Genomic DNA, 27,474 nt, shown 5'->3' with positions numbered 1-27,474 from the left:
TTTCCATTCTCGCCGTTTTTCACCATCTCGTGGCATTATTCGGAGCGCATTGTATTCCTCGTTTCCTCGAAAGGGCCCAAGCCCCGTGAAAGTTTCGCGACTATTCGAACCCGATAACCATCGAATCGAGCAACGTCAAGAATCGTGTGCGCTACACCTACCTGCGTCTCCCGTTTACCCGTGTTATACACCGTGTACGCTATAAACGTGTGTATTTACCATTCCAGCCAGGGATTTTCTATGCAAATGTAACGTGGAAAAGGAATGTGTCGACACTCGAGTGTATTTTCATCGCTCGCGAGAGATGATTCTGTGATGCTGTGAGAAACGAGGAGAAAGTTAGGTTATGAAGTTTATTTTTGGGAAGATGGTGCGACAATTGTGTGGATAACTGTTACGTGAGTAATATATTTGTACAGGATTATTCGATTCTTTTTCTGAAAAAGGAATGAAATTTTTCCATTTCAAATTTCGTTTTCGATCGAATCACGCAATTGAAATTGGTTAATTCTTTAGAATATGCGTGGAATAAAATTTTAGTTTTTGATTTTTTTTGGGAAAATTAATTTTTAAATGGAAAAGATTTATTCCATACCTTTTAAGTATATTTTCATTTATTGTTGAAATTTTCATTTATTGTTATCGATATCTTTGAAATTATTATGCATTTGAAGCATGTAATATGCAAAAAGATAGAAAATATCCAAAATGCAATATTCGTTCATTATATTTAAAGCGTGTTAAAATAGTCTCTAATAATATTAATCTAAATTTTGAATATTCATATATTATAATATTATAAATATAAATCTATCTATTACCAATAAATATTCAACTAATTCAATTCCAATCATTTCATGATTATTCATTTAATCATAACTTTTGATTACAAAAATTATTTGTTCCCTTAATTATTGATTACTGATTACCAATTTAATAATCAGTAACAATTATTATTATAATGATATAACGATATTTGATGGAATAATTTTGCATTAATTTTAATCTAGACTAATGAAACTTTGCTTTATCCAACTATATAGGAAATGCAGATAAGAATATACATATATATATTGTTTGAATGGTAGATACTAGTAGATATTATTCCAATATTGGAATTATCATTATATCATTCTGTAATACAACTTAAATATGTCTGATTAGGAATACTTTTTTAAATTGACATAACATAAATCCTAAACTTTTCTTTAAAAATATGTTGTTATACAACAAAAATTCAGAGAAACTTTGAAGGAATTATTTATATTATTTTTATTGGAAAGAAAAATTTCTAAAACAAAAATTTTGTTTCATTTTCATTTCTCTTTGACCAATTAATCCTAATGAATTTTGAGGAGGGAGGGACGCAATAGTGCGTGGACAGGCGAGTGTCAAAAAGGCCTTGAATTTCGGGCAATTTCACCGTAATTGGGGTGCGCGATGTTCCATTGTATGGAACATGGAAGGGTTCCATAAGTTCATTTTGGATTTTCCAAATTAAGTGCTTGTTGTTCGTGTTGCCGATTCAATTTGAAATTGCATTACGAGGACATCTAACCTTGTTTAAATATTTTAAGGATTACGTAATAACTTTGATAAGTGAATTTTAGATTAATTAATGAGCAAATAAATTTTACTATTATTCATTCAAATATATTGGAATATATTTCTAGATTACAAATGATCGCCATCCAAATTTTCTGATCCGAATAAATTTATTTATTCTTTTTCTTTAATAATTCGTTAACAAAATTAACGCGTTTGTACGAAAGAAGTGTTGGATTCCATTGGATCCGAATAAAAATTAAATGATTAATCGACATATAATAAATATAAATATATCGACGAGTACGACAAACATTTTCTTTCTTAAAATCCATTAATTTTAAAGAAACAAAAGTTTATTTCGTCTCGGAACGACCTATATTTACATTGACGGAATTAAACGACCAGTTAAAAATAAACAATGGAAACAATGTAAGGTGGGTCTTTGCGCTTCTTGTGTTGAAGCAACAATGCGCGTCTAGAACAAGAGAAAGCCGTAACAATTATATGAAAACAAATATTCAGAAACGAAGTATTCGCTCTTATACGTAACGTAAGAAATAATCCATCCATCTCTCTCTCTCTCTCTCTCGACGAGATAATTGAAATTACACATTGGTCATTAGCGCGGGAAATATTCCATAACGAACGAACCTTTCCCGATATTTATTTCGGAACGAAAACCCTTTCAACTCGATGTATTTATTCCCCTCCTCCCCTCATGATTCGATTACTTTGATTTGCATCTCGCTCCGCTCTGCATCTGCTCGCGATTCCTGTCTTATTTTACGTGCAGAGTTTAACAAGTTTATAAAAGTGTGTTAATTCTCACCTCTCCTCCTCCTCCTCCTCCCCTTTCGTTGATTAAACGAAATCAATACGAACGAAAGTATCGAATTATCCTTCCGTATTTTGTCGATAATAATTAAAGGGAAAGGAGAGGAGGAGAGGAGAGAGAGAGAGAGAGAGAGAGAGAAAAAAGTATAAATTTTCAATTCGCGCATATTTAATCGTATTTCGTTCGTGTCGTATTCCGTTGTGTATCCGTCGTTCCGGAAGCGAAAATTGTTTTCATTTTATTTATTTATTTATTCAAAAATGTATCGCGTCATGTGCATTTGTTCCACTTGGTATTTTTATCGAAACCTCTTTCTCTCTCTCTATTTTTTTTTTTTTTTTAATTATCTCATTCCTTTCAAACTGTGAAAGTTGCGTTCGGCATTCGAATAATTGTTTCTTTGAAAATGATTTGTCATGGAAACACGATTTTTTTTTTTTTTTTTTTACGTCGAATACTTGTACAGGTGTCTCGACATCGCGGAAATGGAAAAAAAAAAAAATCACATCACGATTCATGTAAAAAAAAAAAAAAGTGTCATGTGCATTTGATTTGATTAAAAAAAAAAAGAAAAAAATGATCAAGAGATTGAATTTTCATGGAATTGTCAGGAATAATTTCACACGTGTGAATCGAAACGAATATTTTTAATTTCGAGTAATTCGAGTTTGAATACGATAAAACAAACTGTTTTCTTTGAAACGAAATGAAAACAGTTCCATTTTTTTTTTTAAATCGTGCAATGATACGTTGAAAAATTATTTTTAACGATAATTATATATATTATATTATTAAACACTCTTAATTTGCAAATTTCTTCATAACTGAATTAGAATTAGAATTAGAATTTCCTAAATTAAAATTATAATTCCTCGCGATTACTAAATTCTCGGTGAAAATCTAACCAATCGATTAACCTAATTCCTATCGAAAAATATTCAGAAAAAAAAAAAAAACAGAACCTCTCGAAAATTTCCAAAAGAAGGAAATTGCACTCCCACACGCGTAAATTCGCGATTCAATTGCTGCGAGCAACGATCTCGTTCGTCGAATCGTTAATAAAACGGACACGTGTGAAAATCAGCCGGAGCTAATTCGCGCTACTAACGCGCCCCCTCGCGATCGCTTTATCGAACGTTTTGCGCGCCAATTTTTCGCGGCCCAATTATTCAGCGGGCGAAAAGTGTACCGGATGCGAAAATATTTCACCGAGCCCATACCGACCGAGCCTCTCAGGGTCAATCAACATCACGGAGTCAGATTATGGGAACAACTCTGCCAGTTGTGGTCGTCCCCCTTCGATTGAAACGGATCGGACCGTGCGAGTTCCTGCTTAAACGGATGCGTCTCCCCAATAATCGCGCGCAAATAATAACGGCCGATTCATTCGTAGCTTCAATACGGTCCGGCTGTTTTATCGACCGCGTATCGCGATACTTCGATGTGCAGCTTTTCGTCTCGGGGAAGAAAGAGGTTTCGTTTGTTAATTTAATCGGTGATACTTTGTACAGTTCTTTTCCTTTGTCAAACTCGTTGCTCTTTCTATTTTCATATATCGAGAATCGTGGAGCGTAAAATTGTTTGCACGAACGAGAGACGCTGCTGTTAATAATGTTCGACAATTTATCGTGGATGAGAACCATATTGTTCGAGTGGACGATAATGTTGATGGAAGAAAGAAGCGAAGAATTAGGTTAGGTTAGGTTAAATTTTGTACGAGTTTGCGAACTTCGTCTCGATTGAATCGAATATATTATATATATCAGGATGAGACAAAGTTTCTTTCAATAAAGTTAAATTTTTTTGATATTTGCTTTTTTGATCGTCAGTTGTAAAATACAAGTATATTTGCAGGAATTCGTTAACCAATAACGATAAGAATAAATTATATCTTTCTTTTCTCTTTTTTATTTTTATATCGTTATTTCTTGAAAAGTTTGGAACAATTAGAAGGAAAATTCGTGGAAAAAGGATTTATTTCATCGATTTCAGGTCGACGTATGAAATATATCGTAACATGTGTCGACGTATTTTTTTGAAATTTATTTTCGAAATTAATTTAAATTAGTTAACAATCTTCGAAAAACAAATACGATATTTTTGGCTTAACTTCGTACTCGTATTTTTTTTTTCTTTTTTTTTTTTTTTTCAAATAAAACAATACACTTCGATTATTGCCAATTTATTACGCATTTCATACTCGTTTAACATTGTGCATATTTGTACAGCAATTTATACGAACCGGTATGTAACACGAGTTATATCGAAACGCAGTTAAAATATTCATTTCATTTCATCCCATAACCAAACACGAGAATTAATTCTTTTCCCAATTCTTTTCTTCCCTATATTTCCAAAACACGAATTGAACAATTCTTCCTATTTCGAAAATGCTCGATCACTTTTAATAAATTACACTTTTCATCTCATAGCGATTCTTACTTTTTTTTTCTTCCTTCTCTATTACTTTTCCACGATATTTCAAATTTTCCCCTCGCAAGAATGAAATTTAATAAAAGTTAAATATTCCGTTTCCCAGCGTATTTCGCGCGTATTTTGTAAACAGAAAATGAGAAAGGGGACGAGGGTGTCGTGGCAGTTGAATTTTATCTTCTCGAAAGTCTAGTCTCTGCTATCCTTCGTCGTGAAAGGAGGAGATAAACAGTCAAAAACGTGTAAGTTTCGCGCAAACTCGACGATTCAATTCATGATCGCGCTAGAATTTTTCCCATAAGCAGACCACGTACACAGAGCAGTGCAATTATTTCTTTCATTCATCTTCCTCTAACGTTTTCCTCTTCGTTAAAATTTGTTCGTTAAAGTAAGAAAAAATATATATATATTTCTTTTAAATTAATCCATCCACGGAATATTCCCAACATACGAAATATTATCATTAATAAAGAATCTAACGAATGTTTAAAAAGCTTCAGCAACGATATTTCGCGCATGTACCATTCCTCGTGTACACAGATGACCCAGTATCCAAGAGTTTCGAAACTCTGTCTCGGATAAAAGTTTCGACTGTCGAGCAAATTTCTCGAAACTTGGCCCGTATATACGATTCCAAGGGTAGCGCTGGATATTCAAAGCGTGTCCCATCCCCATACGGAATATCAACGAATGCCTGTGATGTCGCGTCAATCGCTATTCAGTATTCAAGTTGGCGAGAGATAAAATTCGCGCCAAAAATCGAAGACAATTATCCGGTTGGTGAAAAGTTGGCAAATTTTTTTCTTCTCCTTTTAACTATTCCAAATCTAAAGAAATTCTATTTAATTATTATTCATTTATTTATTCATTATTCGAAGATAGAGGGTGTTCCTAAATAAATCTATTATATACTATAATACTAGTTGGGCAAATTTTTTTCTTCTCCTTTGAAAATTTAACTATTCCAAAACTAAAGAAATTCTACTTAATTATTATTCATTTATTTATTCATTATTCGAAGATAGAGGGTGTTAAATAAATTTATTATATACTATAATACTAGTTGGGCAAATTTTTTTTTTCTCCTTTGAAAATTTAACTATTCCAAATCTAAAGAAATTCTACTTAATTATTAATACTAGTTGGGCAAATATTTTTTCTTCTTCTTTGAAAATTGAGCAAATTTTTTTCTTCTCCTTTGAAAATTTAACTATTCCAAATCTAAAGAAATTCTACTTAATTATTATTCATTTATTTATTTAGGAACATATTCGAAGATAAAGGATGTTCCTAAATAAATCTATTATATACTATAATACTAATTGGGCAAATTTTTTTCTTCTCCTTTGAAAATTTAACTATTCCAAATCTAAAGAAATTCTACTTAATTATTCAATTATTAATACTAGTTGGGCAAATATTTTTTCTTCTTCTTTGAAAATTGGGCAAATTTTTTTCTTCTCCTTTGAAAATTTAACTATTCCAAATCTAAAGAAATTCTACTTAATTATTATTCATTTATTTATTTAGGAACATATTCGAAGATAAAGGGTGTTCCTAAATAAATCTATTATATACTATAATACTAGTTGGGCAAATTTTTTTCTTCTTTGAAAATTTAACTATTCCAAATCTAAAGAAATTTTACTTAATTATTCAATTATTTATTCATTGCTCGACTCATAAAGTGTTCCTAAATAAATCTATTATATACTATAATACTTATATAATCTACTATATAATACAATACTTATATAATCTACTCTAATCTACTATATTATATCATAATATAGTATTATTATACTATATTATATAATAATATACTCCTAAATAAATTAGCTTCGAATTTTCTCTGAAATGAATACGACTCGACAATTACCTGAATATCCACCGATTATTATTAACCAAAAATATCTATTTCATAAAATTACAAAGGAAAAAGGCTTATATATCGAGAATCTTGTGTATCCACGATTTCGGATCTTCCATTTACCCTTCGTTTCGTCTGCGTGTTGAATTATCGGCGGCTTGGCTTCTCCGCAACAAGCCGTAATTCGTAATTTCTCGACGCGTGTGGATAACCGCTGCCGATCGAAATATCCCATAATCTGACAATTGGCCGGGCCGAGCATCGATCGTAAAAGCTTTTCACAGGGATCCGGCGTTGACCGGGATTCTATCACGTCACGCAGCGCTTCTATATCGAGCGTACTACTCCTATATACGGACTGTGTAACGGAGGATAATGGCCGAGGGGAGGCGAGCCTCGAGGGGAGGGAGAGTGTAGGATTATGGCCGATCCTTGGACGAATCCTCCATTATCGAAGTAGCTCGAAATCTGTATTCTCTCTCTCTCTCTCTATATATATATCTTTCTTCTTCCTCCTCTAATAATCTGGAATTTTCGACGAATTGGATTTTCGTGGATGTACGCGAGAATATATAGCGAGGGAGGTTTGCAGTTTGTCTTATTGGCTCAGCTCTGTCGACTCGACGTTTCGACGTTTCTTTTGGCGTCGAGTATGGTATTTTCTCGGGTATGGTTTGGGGAGAGGAATTTTTGACGCCGGTATCTGTGCACCGTATCGAGGGAGGTTAGGGAGAAGTGGAAATTCTCGATGCAAATTTAGTTTCGTTTCGAAATGTTTTTTCACGTTGCGTGAGCTGAATTTTTCGCGGGGAGGGACGTGGCCGGAGTTCACTGTCGTCGTTTAGAGATACGTCTTGGGAGCAGAATTTTTTTTCACGGTTACAATGATGGTATTGAAATCTTTCGAATTTGGGATACTTGGGATAGATCGAAAGTGGTTCGAATAATGAATTTTATAGTTATTTATAGGAATTAAGAAAAAGCTTAGAATTAATAGGATTCTACGTAATAGAGTGACGATATAATTTTACTGAAAATCTTTATTCGAAAGGAGAAAGGATCCAATAAGAAAAGGTTTAGAATTAATAGGATTCTACATAATAGAACTCAAACAATTTTAGTGAAAATTTTTACTCGAACCAAGAAAGAATAAGAAAATAGGAATCCAATAAGAAAAGGCTTCAAAAAAAAAGAATTCAAAAAGGAAAAGTGTGAAATTCTAAGTAAGAGAAACAATTTTACTGAAAATTTCTACTGAAACCAAGAAAGGATCCAATAAGAAAATAGGGATCCAAGAAGAGAAGGCTTCAAGGATTCAAAAAGAAAAAGTTTGAAATTAATAGGATTCTACAGGGCCTAAACAATTTTACCGAAAATCTCTACTGGAACTAAGAAAGGATTCAATAAGAAAATAAGGATCCAATAAGAAAAAGTTTAGAACCCAAACAATTTTACTGAAAATTTCTTTTCGAACTAAGAAAGGATCCAATAAGAAAATAGAGATCCAATAAAAGAGGGCCTAAACAATTTTAATGAAAATCTTAACTCGAGCCAAGAAAGAATCCAATAAGAAAAAGTTTAGAATTAATAGGATTCTACGACTCAAACAATTTTATTGAGAATCTCTACTCGAACCAAGAAAGGATCCAATAAAAAAAGGCTTCAAGGATTCAAAAATAAAAAGTTTAAAATTAATTCTAATAAGGATTCTAATAAGACCCAAATAATTTTACTGACAATTTTTACTCGAACCAAGAAAGGATCCAATAAGAAAATAGGGATCCAATAAGAGAGGGCCTAAACAATTTTAATGAAAATCTTTATTCGAACCAATAAGAAAATAAGGATCCAATAAAAAAAAGTTTAAAACAATTTTTACTGAAAATCTCGAACTGAGAAAGGATCCAATAAGAAAATAGGGATCCATATATAATAAGAGAAAGTTTCAAGGATTCAAAAAGAAAAAGTTTAGAATTAAAAGGATTCTACGTAACAAAATCCAAACAGAGATTTTTTACTTCAAAAATTTCAACTCGAATCGAGAAAAGATCCAATAAGAAAATAAGGATCCAATAAAAAAAAGTTTAGAATTAATAGGATTCTACATAATAGGAGCCAAACAATTTTTACTTGAAACAAGAAAGGATTCAATAAGAGAGGGCCTAAATAATTTTACTGAGAATCTTAACTCGAAGAGAGGAATCTTAACTCAAGAAAGGATCCAATAAGAAAAGGCTTCAAGGATTCAAAAATAAAAAGTTTAAAATTAATTCTAATAAAGATTCTAATAAGACCCAAATAATTTTACTGATAATTTTTACTTGAACCAAGAAAAGATCCAATAAGAAAAAGTTTAGAATCCAAACAATTTTACTGAAAATCTCTACTCGAACCGAGAAAGGATCTAATAAAAAAATAGGGATCCAATAAAAGAGAGCCTAAACAATTTTACTGAAAATCTTAACTCGAACCAAGAAAGGCTTCAAGGATTCAAAAACAAAAAGTTTAAAATTAATAGGATTCTACATAATAAAACATTCTACATAATCCAAATAATTTTACCGACAATTTTTACTCGAAGGATCCAAGAAAGGATCCAATAAGAAAAAGTTTAGAATCCAAAAAATTTTACTAAAAATCTCTTCTCGAATCGAGAAAGGATCCAACAAGAGAAGGAATATTCAAAATATCCACGGAAGCTTTTATTTTATACCACATAATTCAACGCACTCATTGTCTCTTGACAAAAGTTTCCACCACCGCAACCGTTCAACCTCGCATCCATACTCGCGAAAATAAATTGGCGGAACGGAACAATACCGCCCTAATATTTCTTCTTTCCATCCAGAAACGCGCGCACGCACACCCTCGGACAGGTTTAATTCAAGTTAATTGATGTATCATAGTTGCTGCCATCTGGCGGATGATTTATGATTCCTGTATACCTCCCCTGTTTTTTCCTCTCCCCCTCCCCCGCGCAGGCACAGACGTTGATGAAAACAACCCTCCCTTCCCCCCCTCCCCCCGTATAAGTCGTAAATGGCCTCACTTTTCCCCGGGTAACAAAACGCCTCCCTCCCTTTCTCCCTTCCCCCTCGACGTTTGAAATATGGCCACCACCTTATTAAGGCGGTGGATGAATCTGACTCTATCCTCCCCCTCCACCTCCCTCCACCTCCATCGTATCATCATCGATGTAACCGAGCAGCTCGTTCGTTATCGCTTTCGCATGCGGGAACGTTGTTGGCAACAATGGCCGGCAATGTTGCGCGAGATCTCTCTCCCCGTATAATAAATGGCAGAAACGTGAGAATTGTCCGATAAAAAGTGGGTGGAAAGTTGCTCTCGATGTAAAAACGAAAGGCGAGTCTTTAAGAGGCAAAAAAAAAAAAAAAAAAAAAAAGAAAAGGAAAAAGGAAAAAGTTTCGACGGGTTCCTTGGAAAAGTTTGATAACTACGCTCGACTTTTACGCGAATAATTCGAAATGAACGGATGGCGGAGGAGGAGGGAGGAGGAACGATGACGTTTCGTTCCACTCCCAGTGGTCGAGGAACGTGATGGATCGGACCAGTAGTGTCGATCGCCCATACCTGCTGCAATTAACGAGCGAAAGTTATTCGTTTATTATTTTTTTCCTTGATCTCGAATCGAGTGATGGGAGGCATCTTTTCGAGGCTTTTGTTCATCGAAAATTTGAATTTGAAGTGGTAATTAAAAAATGCTAGTTAGTCAAACTTTTGGAAATTCGTTCAGTTCCAAGGAATTTTCTTTGAAGCGTCATTATGATTAAGTTATTGATTAAAGATTTCGATTTTGTGTTCCTTAATTATTTCTTTTGGAACGGAAATAGAATAGAATTATGTTTGAAAAATGATCAGGCGAATTTCAAAGATATATGAAAAATTATGTTGCTTCTTTTTTTTTTTTATAATAAATTGACTTCAACACTCTCCTTATACTCGTTAATTGAAGTGAATGAGTTGTTATATTCAATAAAAAAAAAAAAAGAAAAGGAGAAACGATTGCAGTGACACTTTATATTAGACACTTTAGATTATATATATATTCCCTATTAAGATAATTAACTGTATTTGTATGGTGTATTTTTGCGAGATATAATAGAAAATTTATGAAAATACAGATGTGAAAATATAAATATCCCGCGCGTACGTGAGATATTTAAAATTTTTTTTTTTTCTTTTTTTTTTTTTATATCATCCTCCGCGCAGCTACTACTACGAAACAAGAGATTTCTATTTTACGACTTTTGGGACGATGGTTTTACGAGTGTTTCTGAAATCATAAACACTTTTACAAAAGTTTTATCACCTAGGTTCTAAAGAAGCTTTTCATTCCTCCAACAATTATTCCCCAGCTTTTATTTTTAAACAGACTATTAAAATTCATAACGAACGATTCCATTAATTTTTAATTTCAGTTAACGCACAATAAAACATTCCTCTCCTTTGTTCCCTCCTTTTTATTAACGACAATTAAGCAATTAAATTGTGAAAAGGCTGTTAAATGTGTAATATCGAATCAATCTTATATATGCATACGTATATTTCTTAATCGCGATACATAGAAAATTAATTTACTTTTCAATATAACTTTTTACTTTTTATGTTAAAGAAATAACTTTAGAAAAAAATATAACGATTCCAAAAAATCAGAGAAAAAAAAAGACGAGCAAAGTCTGGTCTAGTAGTTAACAGTCGCGTGGCGCTAGTGTCGCCATCTTAATTAACCGTCGTAGTAGTCACCTACTAACCTCAAAATATTGTATCGACAACAACCCCTAGTCGGCAAGATTTCCCTCTGCAAACAGGTTGAAGATAAGGATCGACAAGAAACGGGTAACTTAGTCAGCACATCGAGCGAGTGGAAGCAGTCCAGTCGTCTCTCTTTCTCTCTCTTTCTCTCTCTCTCTCTCTGTGAAAGGCGTATAAAGTGGCTGGTGCTCGTGCAGCGACGCATCGAACGAAGCGAAAATGGGCGGAAAAATAAGAAAATGGTATTCGAAGAATCGGCGGGTGTGACGTGCGCGGAGGAATATTGAAGATCGTAAGCGTGATATAAGATGGAAATATTACGATAGGGGGGAGGGAGGGGAGGGGGTGGTGGTGCTTTGCTGAAAACTGAAAAAGTTGAAACACGTTGGAAAGTTTGAAATTTCGTTTGGAAACCAACACGATTTCTTAAGTTAAACTTTCTTCCCTGTCGAGAACATTGGAAATTTTCGACCGACAATGCGAATTTCACCGCACTTTCCGCAACAGCTTTCTTTTTCTTCCCCTGTTTCTCTCTCTCTCCCTCTTTGAAAGATGACCCCGCCAAGAAATCCGCGGGAAAAGGAAGTTCGAAATTATGCAACTCGTTCAATTAGCGCGAATTGAGAAATAAATTTTTGTGGTAAACTTACTCCTTTCCTCTTCCAAAGAAAATTTTGAAAATTTTGAAAATTTCTCCCCTTTTTCAAAGAGGATATTGGATCGGCAAGAAATTAACTTTGATTTTCGAGTATCAGCTTTAAAGTCTATTTTAGATCTTGATGTAAAAATACATTTTTTTTTTAATCAAAATAAGATTAAAATTTCCATGTTTTGAAGATTCGAATAATTTGTCGAGGTATTTGAAAAAATTTGAGGAATTCTTTGCAATAGTTTCACTCGTATTCAAATTAGCACAAAATTAAAAAAAATTGGAAAATTAAAAATATATACAGTTGGATGGTTGAAAAAATATCTAGTAATATATTTGGATTAATATTTTACAGAAAAAAGTATTTTTATTATCAACAATATATCTCTTAAGTCACATATTTTGTTACTATTTCAAAATTCTTTAAATAATCTTTAGGCGATGACAATATTTTTGGCTGTTATTAATTTAAAAAAAATTTATTCAATATTATTTTATATTTTATCATATAATAGGAAACTTTATCGATATCATTTTTTGGCCTCCATTTTTAATTAAAATCTTTAGCTAGCAATTCAACTGGATATTCCAGATTCTAAAATTCTGGCCACGATGTCGATCGATATTTTAAAATTGGAATAAACTATAATAACTATAACATACAATTTGTCATTAATATCACGCACTTGCTGCGAGAATGACATAATTGAAAAATTATAATAATAGAAGAAACGATCTTGATTAATTTAAATTGTTATGAGTGGAGTGCAAATGCATTTATGCAAAAAAAGAAAAAAATATTGAAAATATATAGTACGCATTATTTATATGATTTTTTCGAAGAATAAAAATTTATTTATTTTCTTTCATAAATATCATCAATTTAATTTCAAATTGAAAGTTTGTTATATGAAACTGAGAGTTTACAAGATTTTACTACCAAAAAATATAAAAAAAAAATAGTCTTTTTTTTTGTAGAAATAATCAAATGCAAATTTTGAGCTATGTTACTTTTCCAATAAATAAATGATCAAGATGACGATCAACTAACTTGTAATCTTGAATTTTATTTATTATGTCATCTAACGAGATGAATCAACTGTGAATTATATAACAGTTTTCTATTATCTGTTGAAGAGAAAATCGAAAAGTTGGACAATGTGCGTTATATAATTGGATTTATTCAAAATGATTCTGGCACATTTCATAAAAAAATATACGTGAAAAAAGAAAGATAATTTGATATCAATGATACACGTGTTGTTATTTCATTCCACAACGATGATTCAATTGTTAATCTATCTAAAATAGAAAATGCATGAAAACAAGAAATCAATTGGACAAAATCAAATGGAATTTTTCTGAAACAAAAGTTACTCGATGAACTTTTAACTTTTCCTTTTTGTGTTTTTAATTCATGTTTCGACACATTGATCCTCTATTGTTGAAAAAGTTTATATTTAACAGATATTCTATATTCGATTAATAAAACAACTTTATCAATAGGTCTGAATAGTTTTAATTTCAAGCTTTCAATATATTTACCTCATAATAAGAAATCTAATAGTGTGTAATTTTGTTAATAAACGTTTCTTTTTAATTTTTAAGAAAATAAGTTTCCTATTCATATATAATATGGAATGTTAAAAATATATTTAATAATCGTCTTCTCGAGAGAAAAGAAAAAATAATCAAGAAATTATTTTTATCTTAGACAACATAATTAGACACTGTAAATATTCACACAGAATATTGAAGAATGTAAAATATCTAAAATTCAACTAATAGAACAAGTATCCCTTTAATCTCCTTTATAAAAATTTCATTATAAACAATCATTTGTGATTAAATAAAAATGTATCAACAATTTCCCCGTTTTAAAACTAAAACATTCATAAAAGATTTTTGAAAAAGTTTTTTGAAACGAATTTATCACGGAATCGATGTGTACAAAGTGTCTGTATAAAAGGTTCGATTTCCAGTAAGAATGTATCGGCGATAATACGATTTTCTCGTCCACATGACGTTTCTCTGGCCGTTTTAAAATCGGGCTTACCCTCGAAGAATATCGAGGAGGGGGATGATGGTGGCCTCGGCTCGTGTCCATTTTCCTTTTCACGCCAGCTTTCGAGCTATCGAGCAGACGTTGTTATAAGCTGTAAAGAAAACCGATTGCCACGCTGGAATCGGAAGAAAAAAATATCTCGATTAAAAAAATCGAAAGAAATTCAAGAATTGTTTGTTTATGATATTATATTTTTTATCGATCGTTTCGAGTCTTTATACTTGAGTATATCAAGAAGAAATATTGATACATTCGTAGTTCATTTCCATTACTATTTTCAAGGTGCCATTTTTCGATTTTATAAAGAACATCCTCAAGATTTAACTAATGATTCCTGAGACGATTTCAAACAACTTTTTCCTTCGTGAAAAGTTTCATTTTTCCTTTCTTAACGAGTTGTTAACTGTTGAAAAATATTTTGCCGAGTCGCGAAGGTAGTGTCGGGTATGCGCCGCCAACGAGTCAAGCTCGAACAAACAAATATGAAATAACATATGTCGAAACTAATTAATCTATTCATTGCTCGAGTAAATTAATCGATTTCTGGCACGTTCGTTCACTGCACAATTTTACCATTGTGATAACTCTTGTGATAACTGTATCATAAATATATAACATAAATTCATCGTTCGAATAATTATAATTATCAATTAGAAAAATTGTTTGAAAACGAACGAGAGGGAGGCTATATCGGGCTATCTCTACTATCCCTCTATTTTCTTCACAATTCCAATTCCAAGGAAACTTATCCTGCCGAGAATACCGAGAACCTCTGCTCGTAAATAGCCAGTGATCCGAATCCGTGCGCGATCTCACGGTCTGACAAGCCGATCTTTAATTCTTTCCTTTCCGTACGATGTATTCGATTCTTCGAGTATAAATAGCGTGAAATCCGTACGCCGTGGTCCTCGCTATTTTCCCCTCCCCCGTTCGTAAATTTTCTAGATCCCTCACGACGTCGATACGATTTTATTATTCTCGTGTTTGTTTTTCGCGCGCTGTAAACCGAAGCAACGTGTTGGTCGAGCAGGAACCGTTCGAAATGGATGGTTAGATATTTATCGATCGATTGCAATTCCGGTTTGTTTGTCGATATGTTGTTTGGAATAAAAAGATTCTTCGTCAACGGCGAATATCCCAATTATCGATCCGTTTATTTCGATCAATAATCCGAGCTATTTTCCTTTTCTTTGAAATGATTAAATTCTCGCAAATTCTCTTCTTATGATTCTCCTCACAGAATTCACAATCTCCTCGTCCGATATTCGCAATCCATGCATCCGTAAAAATTTCACAAATACGGTAAAAATAATTTCGAATGCAATGTTAATTGAACAATTATATAATTAAATTAATTTTTCTAATCAAAAGAAAAAGAAAGAAAAAAGAATATTCGTAAATTAAAAATGTTATTTCCATTCCAAAAATATACGAGTCGACGTGAAATCGATACAAGTATATTTACTTCTCCTTGGACTGCGTTCTTAAACTCATCGATACAGACCTCTCCCCTCCTCCTCGCTTGTTGTTCACGCTTGTTTTCCGCGCGATCGAACCGAGTCGAAAGATGTGTTCTTCGGTCTCTTCGGTTCGGGTTGGCGGGAAACGGGGGGGGAAGGCTTTCGATTTACCGAACCTCATCCCCACCCACGAACGTGGCAAATGGACTCTGGAACGCGAGTTTATCCACCGGATAACGACAGGGGGAACCGAGATACGCCGACGGAACGGACACGGCGACTAATTACGACACGATTTTTAAAAGATCTTTACTTTGCACTCGTTCCACTTGCCTCGACGGATGATGGCTCCCCTCCCTCCCTCTTCTTGGCTAATGCGGAAGCGATTTAATTATTACGATGAGATTGAGCTTAACGCGAATTTTTCTTTCTAATTCGAATCGTTCTTTTTAATGCGAATATTTTTGGATGTTTTTTGTTGTTGAGTAATTGTGATTAATTTCGGTGATTGTTTATTCTTGTGTGTAAAATTATTAAATATTATGAAGATTAATATTTGAAAGACAGAAATATTAATTTTTAAAGGAAAGGAAAATTTTCAAATTTGGGGTATTCGTTTTATATAGTTATAAAATTTGGAAATTCGAGCAATTTGATTTTATTGAAATACTTTTGAATTATGAGAGTGTGAATTATATAATTATTGAAAGGTTTTTCTTCGTTGAATTTTTGTGAAAAATTTAAAAGAATTAAATAGAATTTCTATAATTTTTTTTTTAATTCTTAATAATTATTATGAAAATTAGTATTTCAAATTAATTTTGAATGGAAAAATTTCGAATCTGTTTGAGCAACTAAAAGTATTGATTGAAGGTATTTTTTTTTTTTTCATTTCAAAAGTTCAGATTCAAATCTACATGCTCGAAAATACTTTTTTCTTTTTCTCCAAATATGAAGAATCTGATCTATTCGAATTGATTCAATTAATTCTATTCTCCTCATTTTCATTTGATAAAATACTCGATGCATTTACAAAAGAAATTCAGATTATTTTGTCACGTAGATTATTCTATTATTATATGAAAATTTTTCGTCTATCAAATTTTCTTATAGTATTTTAATCGTTTTCGAAATTTCTCTTCGTTCGTCGTTGTGTTAAGCTATTAAAATATTGTATTTGGCATTATACGTTAATTTTAAAAGCGTCAATGCGTATACCAAAAACAGTTTCGAAGCTGGAAAATTAATTGGAACAATAATTCCTCGCTCAAAAGTCAAATTTTACATTTCAGAATTCTATTTTATAAAAATTTGTCACACCAACGATACATTTCGTCGAATCAGAAAAGGCATTTCATTTTAATGAAAAAAAAAAAAAAAAAAAAAAAATGACATTTAAATAATTGGAAACTGCAAATGTGTCACAGATACTGTTTAAAAAAATGTTTTGAAAAATTCATGAATAATTTGTCGAAGCTATTTTTCAAGCGAATATAAAAACTGCAAATTTTATAAATTTTGCACTGATCGAATGTTAACATGGAAAAAGTTTACAATTTATTTCTATTCATTCAATTGAATCTTATATGTTCTGTTTCGTTATATTTATTTGCAATAAAAATATTGCGCACAATATTTCCTCATTCTGTTTTTCAATAATTCGTCAAACAGAATGGAAAAAGTAAAAAGTGAAAAAAAATCAATATTTTGATTAATATGTTTTTATTATTACTATTAATTACAATAATATCTATAATAAAGTGAATGATATTTCAACAAAGAATATCTCAAAAATTTTCCTTTCCAAAATCTCTATCCAAATCTAATTTCAAATTTCATATATTATTAATTACAATAATATCTATAATAAAGTGAATGATATTTCAGCAAAGAATACCTCAAAATTTTCCTTTCCAAAATCTCTATCCAAATCTAATTTCAAATTTCATATATTATTAATTACAATAATATCTATAATAAAGTGAATGATATTTCAAAGCAAAGAATACCTCAAAATTTTCCTTTCCAAAATCTCTATCCAAATCTAATTTCAAATTTCATATATTATTAATTACAATAATATCCCAAAGTGAATGATATTTCAGCAAAGAATATCTCAAAATTTTCCTTTCCAAAATCTCTGTCCAAATCTAATTTCAAATTTCTCAAACCATTCCAAAATTATTTTCACTTTAATAAAAGTTATCCTATTATTACAATCTACCAAACCAAAACAAAAATTCAATCACTCTAGAAAAATAAAAACATCTCTCCAAATCCTTCCCCTTTCTTCCCTTCCCTCCAAATCCTTCCAATCGTCCAATATTTCATTCAAATCGCCAAATATTTCCACTCCCCTCCCCATCTCTCAACAAGGAGATTCTTATTTCCATCACCGTTTCTTAAACTCAATTATCGCATTCCTACGGCGCGAGGATAATTCGTCCCGCTTAACAACTCGCAAGAATTCCGTAATGCGCGTGGGTGGAACCGCAATACGGTGCGGCGACAGTAATGAAACTGTATGCTCGCGGCCGCGTTACTCTTCTCACAGAAAGGAAGAGCTCGAGAAAAGGGTTGAGAACGAGGGAGAGACAAAAGAGGTGGCGAAGGAGAACGTCTTGAGAAAGGAGAGAGGGAGGGAAAGGAAAGTGGCTTTTCGCCATTGAGAAAAGGTAAAGATGGAATCGATCACGGAGGGGGCGATTATTTTTTGGCTTTTGAAATGATGGAATAAGCGAATTCCAATTTTGCGCGAAATGGATTGAAATAATCGGAAGAGGGAAATTGAAGATCCATCTAGAGTTGGAGCGTGACTTCGATAAATAAGCTTGATAAGATGGAGAGAGCGTTGTTTGCATATTAAATTTCTTTTGTTCGACTCGATTAATAGGATTATGGATGTAAATTTAAATTAATCTGGAAATACGAAAGATTACAAGTTTCAGAGGATTTGAATATTATTTATTCGTCTGATCGAAAATTATTTGGATCGTTTAATCGAAGAGTAATTAATATATTATTAGAACGAATCGTAAGTTTCGATTCATTTGAAATCTATATATTTCTCTATTTTTTTTTTTTATTTCTGTATCTACTAATTATAAAAAATTTCGATTAATTTTTTCAAAATTTTTCTTACATTATAGTAATCCTCGTCAAATTTTTTAATTCGATTTTAAAAAAAGTTATTCTATTTTTAAGAGATCGATCGTTCTTTGCCAAGAGTCACAGGATTCTTATTATTTCAATCCCAGCAATTTTTATTAACCTCTTTTTATTCACCCGCTGAATTGAATCCTCGATTTTCCCCTTTTCCCCTTGAAAAGGAAACGACTCGTCCGTGGATCGAGCACGCCTCAGGCGTTGTTTCGGTGATCACTGGATCAAATTCACGAGTATCGGCGCAAGTTTGTGTTACGTGCTTCCTGTTACGCGTCAGGAATGTCGATGGATCGGTGCCCGAAGAGAGATTTGTTCCCTGTGTTACGTAATTCTGATAGCAGTAAGTTACAACGAACGATAAAAATAAGGAATAAAAGAAATCCCGAATTAACCTTACTTTATTTGACAACTTTAAATCAATATAAAGAAGAATAAAAATATCATTTCCCTGGATAATTATTAAATAAGAATAGTTTCTTTAAAAATTATCTCCAAAAAACGAAAGTATTTTCACAATTTTTGATCAAACGTGTTATTGTTGAACGATAATCTCGTACGTGGTAAATTAATTTAACATAACCTTTATAAACAAGCGATTCAATAAGCGACGACAGTTTTACACTATATATTGAACCACTACGCACATCCAATAACAAAAAAGAAGAAGAATTACACAACAATTTTCACACGAACTCGAAGAGATCATCGAGATAGATGATATTTTGCTTTCAAATCAAAAATAGCTTTTGCACGTTACGCGATACGACGCGATATTTTAATTATCCCGTGTTCCGAGGTTAAGAATTCCTCGGGCGTGAATTCTTTTATCCTTAATGAATTCGGTGTTCGCATTGCACGAGCATTCATTGCTCTCATTAATTATTTTCGTCTCGCGTATCTACGACCATCGCCACGGGTCGTCTTAATTAATGAATCTTCGACACATCGAGGGTTTGAGGTTAGGTCGCGTATATACCTCCGATTCGCTTTCAGACTTGATATCGCCTCACCCGTGCTCGTCGTCCTTTCCTTTCGTCGTTCTTTCCTTGTTTCCTTTGTTTCCAAACGCCGCCACCGGCCTGATCGTGTTTCTTGCTTGATGGAACCTTTTCCGGGCAAAATTTCCGGGAGAAGAGAAGCGAAGAGAAGGTGAAGGCGAAGGCAGGGGGGGAAGTGTCACATTGTTGGACGTACGGTGGCAGCACTGTCGTTCGAGAAGCGATATATTTCGAATCGAAAAGCGACGTTATTTATACAAGTTTGGTGGAATGAAGTAGAAACGTGTTAAATAAATATTTTTGATTCGTTAATAATGATTTTATTATATAATTATTGTTATTATTTGTAGAGTTTTTTATTTTGTTTCGTGCGAAAATGTGTGACTGCTTCAAAACTGCTTTTTTGGACGATACAGTAAGTTGATATTTCATTTCGTTCAAGTGAATTCTTTCGTTGTTGTGCAAAATGAAATTTAAATTGAAAGTCGTTAAGGAAAATTAAAATGTGACTTAAAAATAGGTTATTCCTGACGGAATTCAAAGTTTCGAAACGATACGAAACTTGGACGAAGAATAATTTGGGAAAATTGTTTCTGGAATTTGGTTAGATTTTTAATTTTATTATTTATACATTCGAATTTTTTGAATATCGAAACGAACGCAAAAATTATTATATATAAAAACACCTTTCGATTGAAGGCTAGATTGGAAATAATTAAATTTCACTCGAGACAACATGAATGCATCATAGGGATTTTTTTTTCCACTAAATGTAAAAGAATTCATCCACACGTTTGATTTCTCTTTTGCACACACGTTCATATATATTGTAGTACTGCAATTTTTCAATTATTTTTTTTTTGTTATCCTTATCGAAAATCAATATCTACCCTTCGATTTCCCTTCGATAAAATTGTTCATATCTAAAATAATAATAATAAGCCTCAGAATCTTTTTCTCCTCCTCTCTCTCTCTCTCTCTCTCTCTCTTTTTCTCTCTTTCTCTCTCTCTTTCTCTCTCTGTAGAAAGATATCCGCTCCAAGAAAATTCGCGGAATTAACATTAAATCGCTTATATCTTAATATACCCAGAGGATCCGATTCTTTTATCCTCCGTTAAACGTATCCGTTCTTCGAGAAAAGAAAATTCCCAAACAAAGCGTTTCCCCTTGATTTCTCTCCTTTTTCACCACTTTTGTTCGGCGAAACCTCTCGTTTCCTCCTCTCTCTCTTCTACGTTTTGCCAAACCTCGGGGTCAAAGACCCCGTGGGCAAGATCCAATCCCACATCTATTTACGTGTATCCAACCTCGCCTTCGTTTAGATACGCGCGCACGTTCCCTCGAACTTTTCGATTCTCTTTCGACGAATTTTCTTTGGAAAGGAATCGAGGAAACCGCTTTCCTTTCCTTTCCTTTCTTTTCTTTTCCTTTTCTTTCCGTTCGTTCCACTTCCCTCTCCCTTCCCCCCTCATTTTTTTCTCCTCTTCTCGAACGAGCATCGTCACCTTTCTCGCTTAACCGCGATTCGCTCGGCCCACTCCGCGCCCATCATCCCGTACAGCTGTTCCTTCCCGAGATTTTGCTGAAGGGAAGTCGAACCGTGCCTGAAATCAGTCAGATCTCGATTCGAAAGTTCTGAATCGAAATTCTGTGGAAATTCTGTTCCAACAACGAGACCGATTATCTCTCGAGCCTGTGAGCCTGTGAGGGATATTCGATCGGTCGAGATTCTTGGGGATAGTGAACAGGATAGGAGTTTCGATCACTGCTTGCGAACTCGAATCACTTGTCTGATAAGGATTTGGTATAAGTTTGCTTCGGGTGGAAAAATTAATTGATTAATCTTCACGATACAATTTGTTGAATAAATAATATTGAATTTATAAAAATATCATCGTAAAAATTATACTTTTCTCGATAATTATCGACTTACGAGAGATTCCAATATTTGAAATAATTACAAACAGATATTCAATATTTTTCATCGAAGAAAATAATTCTACGTATATTAAAAGAAAAGAAAAAAAATTATTTCGCGAAAATATTCATTTTTTCTCTTTCTGTAAACATATTCCATTATAAAATAACAATATCGAAGGATTTCAACTTGGATCTCACATTCTTTTCTCTACACGAGAATTAATTATGAAAATTAATTTTGGAATAAATTTCCATTCTCTAATCTAAATTCTATATGGAGTGTAATATTCTTTTTTTTTTCTGGAATCATTCGTAGAGAGCTCGAATTTATTTTAAAGTATTCTTCCTTCAAGATAAAGGATTCGAATATACTTGTGATGCACGTTTTGGATCACGAAGCGAGTGAAACGATCGATATTTTTCGCTCGCAATCGCGCCGAATTTCATCTTTCGATGTGGAAACAATCGGTGGAAATTCGGGAATAATTAGAGTTCGTGACATTTCCTTGTTGGTATGATGGCTGTATGAACGTATGAACGATTTATAAAGCAAAGATCGAACGGAACTGTTTGAAATTTTCTGTTTGACCTGGGGATTTTCTGCATCCCCAGGGAAAACAGGAATTATTATCTTTTTTATGTTAAAAAAAAATAATAAAAATATATATATATACATTTTTGAGTAAATAGAGAAATTTTATTTTCTCGAAAGTAGAAGAAAAATTGTTGGAATTTTTTGTTCGATCTGGAAACGGTAAATTTTTTAGCTTTTTTGTATCGAGAAAAACAGAGAGGAAGGGGAAAAAATGGAAAAAGAAAAATGAAGCGAAACATATACATTTTTGTGGAAATAAAGAAATTTTATTATTCTCGAAAGTAGAAGAAAATTCTTCCAATTCGATGAGGTGTGGAGTTACAGGTTTTCTGTTGACGAGATAATTTATTACAAAAGTTGTTACAAAATATCAAGATATTAAATTGGATAATGAAAATTTTGTAGTTTGAGAAACACACGATAAATAACAATGTAACAATTAATAATTAATTAATTAATAATCAATTAAATAACAATATAGTAGTAATAGTTTAAAAGAAACCACTATTAATTCAATTTATTTATATTTTATACGTACGAAGTTTTTATAAATGGAAAAAATATAGGGATTTTTTTTATCGAAAAATTTAAATTTGCGACTCTTTTGAATTTTATTTCTCGTCTGACAAACAATTTCCAAAATACAATTTTTAATCAATTTATCTTTACATATATTAAATTATACGTTAGATCGCGTGCTATTCTTCATTTTATTCATCGAAAGCGGTGTGATTAATTTGCATATAAAGAGATATTATATGCGTTCAATCAATTTCCAGGCTAATATAACATTTTGAACTGAAACACGATTGAAAATACATTGCATTTGAGTAAATCGAAAATATTTTACTCTTTTTATTTAATTGTTGTTAATTTTCATATCGTTCACATTTTACATTTTTCATAAAATGTCATTTAAATAACGTGTAATCGTTTAAATAACGAGTAATCGATATCTCAGAAGATATTCCATTTTTATTAGATCAATTATATTTCCATAGCTGATTTTCTTGAATTATTATTATTCAACGAATTAATAAAAGAAAATAATTTGTAACAAACAATTTTTAAATTCGATTATACTCCTCGTCATTTCATTTATTTAACAACAATTTTAAATCAAAAAAAAAAAAAAATCGCGAATACGAAAAATTGCACAAGTGAGACATTCTCTTTACTCTTTCGAAGCTGAATCGCGCGAAATTGAACGGCGATGAACGCAAGAAAACTTTCTGATTTTCGTACAAATGGGATCGAATGAATTTACATAACCCCAATTAAATGAGAATCGGGCGAATGCAAAACGGACGAATGAAAGTATTCGTTTAGGCGTTTAAAAAAGTTTCCATCCACTCCAGATGACTCGGAGGATTCTCTGGAAAAAAAAAAAAATTATCGTTTCGGGCGTAAAAATATTCGAAAGTTCATGCAAATGCAATGGGACGTCGATTATTCGAACTATATATATATTTTATACCATTTACGTCCATCAGAGATAAATTCATTTTTTTAATATATCATTTTTTTTGAACGAATATAGAGTGGGTTAATTAAAGATTTTTGGATTAATTTCAAAGTCTCGAGGAACTTTTTCCTTTGCAAAAGGAAGTACATAGATTTTTTATCTTCAATCAGGATCCCCTTTGCAAAAATTAAATACACTTTTTTTTGAACATCCTGTATATTTACTTAAAAAAGAAAACTCGTTGATACTTCAATTTTTGCGAGAGGAAAAAAATTGCCTGATTGAAGCTTGAAATTATCTAAACAAAAAAAAAAAAAAAAAAAAAAAACTTCAATGAGAATATACTCATATTTGAAAAAATAGTGAGAAGAATAAATTTGTTAAGGAATAAATATCTCTCTGACGATTGATTAATCGATTAATTTAATTAAATCCCGTTTTTATTGTTATTTGGTAAGAAAAAGATTTGAACGGCAGATAAGAGAGAACGTATCGAGCTGTCGATGAGCATTGAACCAACCAGCGTGGTTATCGGTGTGTATCAAGGAAAGCCTTAACGGATTCTCGTTCCGTATTTAGAAGAATGCGTAATCGAGTTCCGGTCACGCAGTGCGTACCGTTCGATGCACTCGAAGACATCCTGAACGCATTGTAGACGCGGTTAGACGTTTTAACATATTTTCACATATATTTTCTTATTCGAGTTCCTGTCGTGAAATCGAATTTTTTTTTGGTAAAAATTTTAATAATAGATTTTTAAGCGAGAAAGAAAAGAGGTGATGGATTAATGGATCGATTAAAATTTTTATTTTTTATTTTGCACTTTTCACGATGCGATATAATGTATGCTTTGCGTATTTGTGTATTTTAAGAGTAGATATATATATATATATATAGGATATGTAACTTTCAAGAAACGAAGAATTTTTTAATCTTTATTTCTTACTTTGAATATAATACACATTTTTTCAATGTGCATCATTTTAATTATTGGTTTAATATTCAATTAAATTGATATCTCGTTTCGATTAATTTCGGACGTCTCTCTATTCGTCTATTTTTTTATTATTATTCGATCGAAGTATAAAAAAAAAAATGATATTTTCATTATTGATTTAATTCATTGACTAATTGATACGTCATTTCGGTTAATAATGTAAATTAAATCAATAATGAAAATAATAATGGTATAAGAATCTTGTTGTTTCGAATAACACGGAAGAATATTGTATATTGTATATTTGCCCTTGTTGTACATGTACGTATCATATTAATCTGAAATAACGTGGAACATCAATTTCGTTAAATTAATTTAGTCTATCGACAAACCCTCCCCCCTCTATCTACAACTGTGTAGTATCGATAACAATAATACGCGGCCAATATTGATTATAAGTCATATTAAATCGTGTCTTTATAATTTTCACTTGCTAATTTTTAAGCTTTAAGTTTCATTTTGTACTTCGAATTTGTCGAACAGTAAGTTCAATGTAATTATTGCAATTGTGAATTTTCGAAAAAGTGAGGTAAATTTCAAAGTGAAAAAAAGTTTTATTATAAAAATTACGATAATATTACAAAAATTGTTAATATTCCTCGAAACTAGAGTTTTTTACTACGTTATCTAATAATTGGAAAAATTTTATATTCGCAGATAAATATTTAACTTTTATCTTGTTCGAGAAAATTTGTCGTTAAACTATTGAAAAAAAAAAAATCACTTGTAAAATTGGAATCGATTTCTTGCGGTTACGTTTCGATATCTCGATATCTAAAATCGCGAGTTTCTGCGGAAATTAATTTCTCGCAACTGTCAATACGTATAACCGTATCAAAAGGGGAAAAAAAAAAAAAAAAAAACAAACTCGGATATTAGTTCTCTTAGCAATCTCAAGCCGTCTATTCCTCGGCTTCGAGCAGAAATGCGTTCTTCTTCTTCGCCAAATATACAGGGTGTCCTATAAAAATATGGAAACATTCGTTAATTTAAAGAATTTTAAGATAATTTCAAGCGAAACAATTTCCATTGTAAAAACTTTTCTTACTAATCAACGAAAATTACGAATCGAATTGTATATATAATACTATATATAATAATAATAATAATATTCAACATTCAACTTTCTTCGTCACGTGTGTAGCCTGGACTCGTTCTTATTCCATGATTGGTCAGTATTATAATATAATAACTCGTTAACAAAGTTATAATGAATTGTAGTCTCGGCAATCTTCAGTTAACGAACGTTCCCATATTTTTGGGACATCTTGTATAGTATCTTGTGGCGCATGCACACAGTGATTTCACGCGATCTATTTAAAAGAATGGGAGAAAGAGAAAGACGGAGAATTACAAGTGATCGTGCTCGGAGGATAAGGTAGATATCTCTCACGGATCGTTGATTCGCTGTTGCGCAACAGTTTCGTTACTCGAGTAAAAACGATAAACTTTTATGGAACTGCGTGATTATTTCACGGCAGTACACGAAGAATTAAATTAAGAATTGAACAAAGGAGCGTATATACGGCTACATAGAATCAAATGAGCTCGTAAAAAATACATTCGATAAAAAGTATATTTGATCGAATCGAATGATATATTTTCCTTTTAGGTTATGTTTCTGCTTCTTTGAAAAAATTTATACGATAAAACATTCGATTTGACGAATATTGTGAATTAAGAACAATATAGAGAAAAATTTCAAATTATATTATTATTATTATTTAATTTTGTGTAAATTTATTACGTACGTAATTTTAAATTAAAAATTATTTTTTACCATAGAATATTGGATTATTGATTTAAAATTTTTTAAAGAACGAAAAAATCAAATCATTGATATTTATTTTTTTAAATTAAATATTGTAAAAATAAATTGTCTAAAAAATTAATTACGCGTGTTTTACAGATGGATACAACGTAATTCTTCGAGATTGCAAACCGAAACGAGAGCCCATTACGGCCGCGTATCTTCGAAAGGGTATGTGATTTTTATAAAAATATAATTAAATTAAATCAATAATACAAATGAAATAAATGCACGAAAGATCTTATCTTCTATTCAACCGTAATATTTTATATAATTTTATCTATTCAATTTTGGCCAATTTTCGATCTTAATCTATTTTAATCCTCTTAAGATTTAGCGTACAAGGTTAGCCAGAATCTTGAACGAATTACACGTGTATAAAACAAGATAGACATACTAATAGGGCCATAGAAAAGTTCGAGGCAGTTTACTAATTTTCATAACTATGAAAGTGAATATTATGCAACAGTTTAGCCTTGCATAGTTCTTGCAAGATCAAGAGCTTAGAAATTGAATTGTCGAGCAACAAGTTATCAGTTGTGTGCAAGTATATTTAGAAGATGACAAGTTTTAAAGAAGATAGTGGCACTTGCTCCATCTTCGTTTCGCTTTATGTAACAGAAGCTTAAATTCTTTTCACAACTCGACAAAATTTATCGATGTTTCGCAATTTTTATGTTTGTTTCGATCTTTCAAATTCGATATATATTAATATTCTTTACATATACATACATTAAGGATTATCGAAAGGAAACGAACAAGTAATTATTGAGAAAAAAGAATTTTTCGAAACGAAGAATAAATTTTTTATTTATTTATTTTTTTTTTCGCAAACATTGCTTGAGAAAATTTGTAAAACGTAAATAAAGTCATGTATTTCTGTGACCTCG

At 31.9% G+C, this 27,474-nt stretch overlaps 1 protein-coding gene across 1 annotated transcript in view; it reads left to right on the top strand.

Moving 5' to 3' along the window:
- LOC409212 (cadherin-87A) overlaps positions 1-27,474 on the top strand; it is a 255,208-nt gene that overhangs the window by 55,415 nt on the left and 172,319 nt on the right. Inside the window, exon 2 of the mRNA XM_006562570.3 lies at positions 26,684-26,755. Within this exon, the coding sequence (XP_006562633.1) occupies positions 26,684-26,755 (72 nt within the window). The remainder of the gene's footprint in view (positions 1-26,683; positions 26,756-27,474) is intronic.

Source organism: Apis mellifera, linkage group LG7 (assembly GCF_003254395.2).
Source record: "Apis mellifera strain DH4 linkage group LG7, Amel_HAv3.1, whole genome shotgun sequence".
Lineage (NCBI taxonomy): Eukaryota > Metazoa > Arthropoda > Insecta > Hymenoptera > Apidae > Apis > Apis mellifera.
The sequence above is the reverse complement of the archived record's forward strand: the minus strand, read 5'-3'. Positions and strand labels throughout refer to the sequence as shown.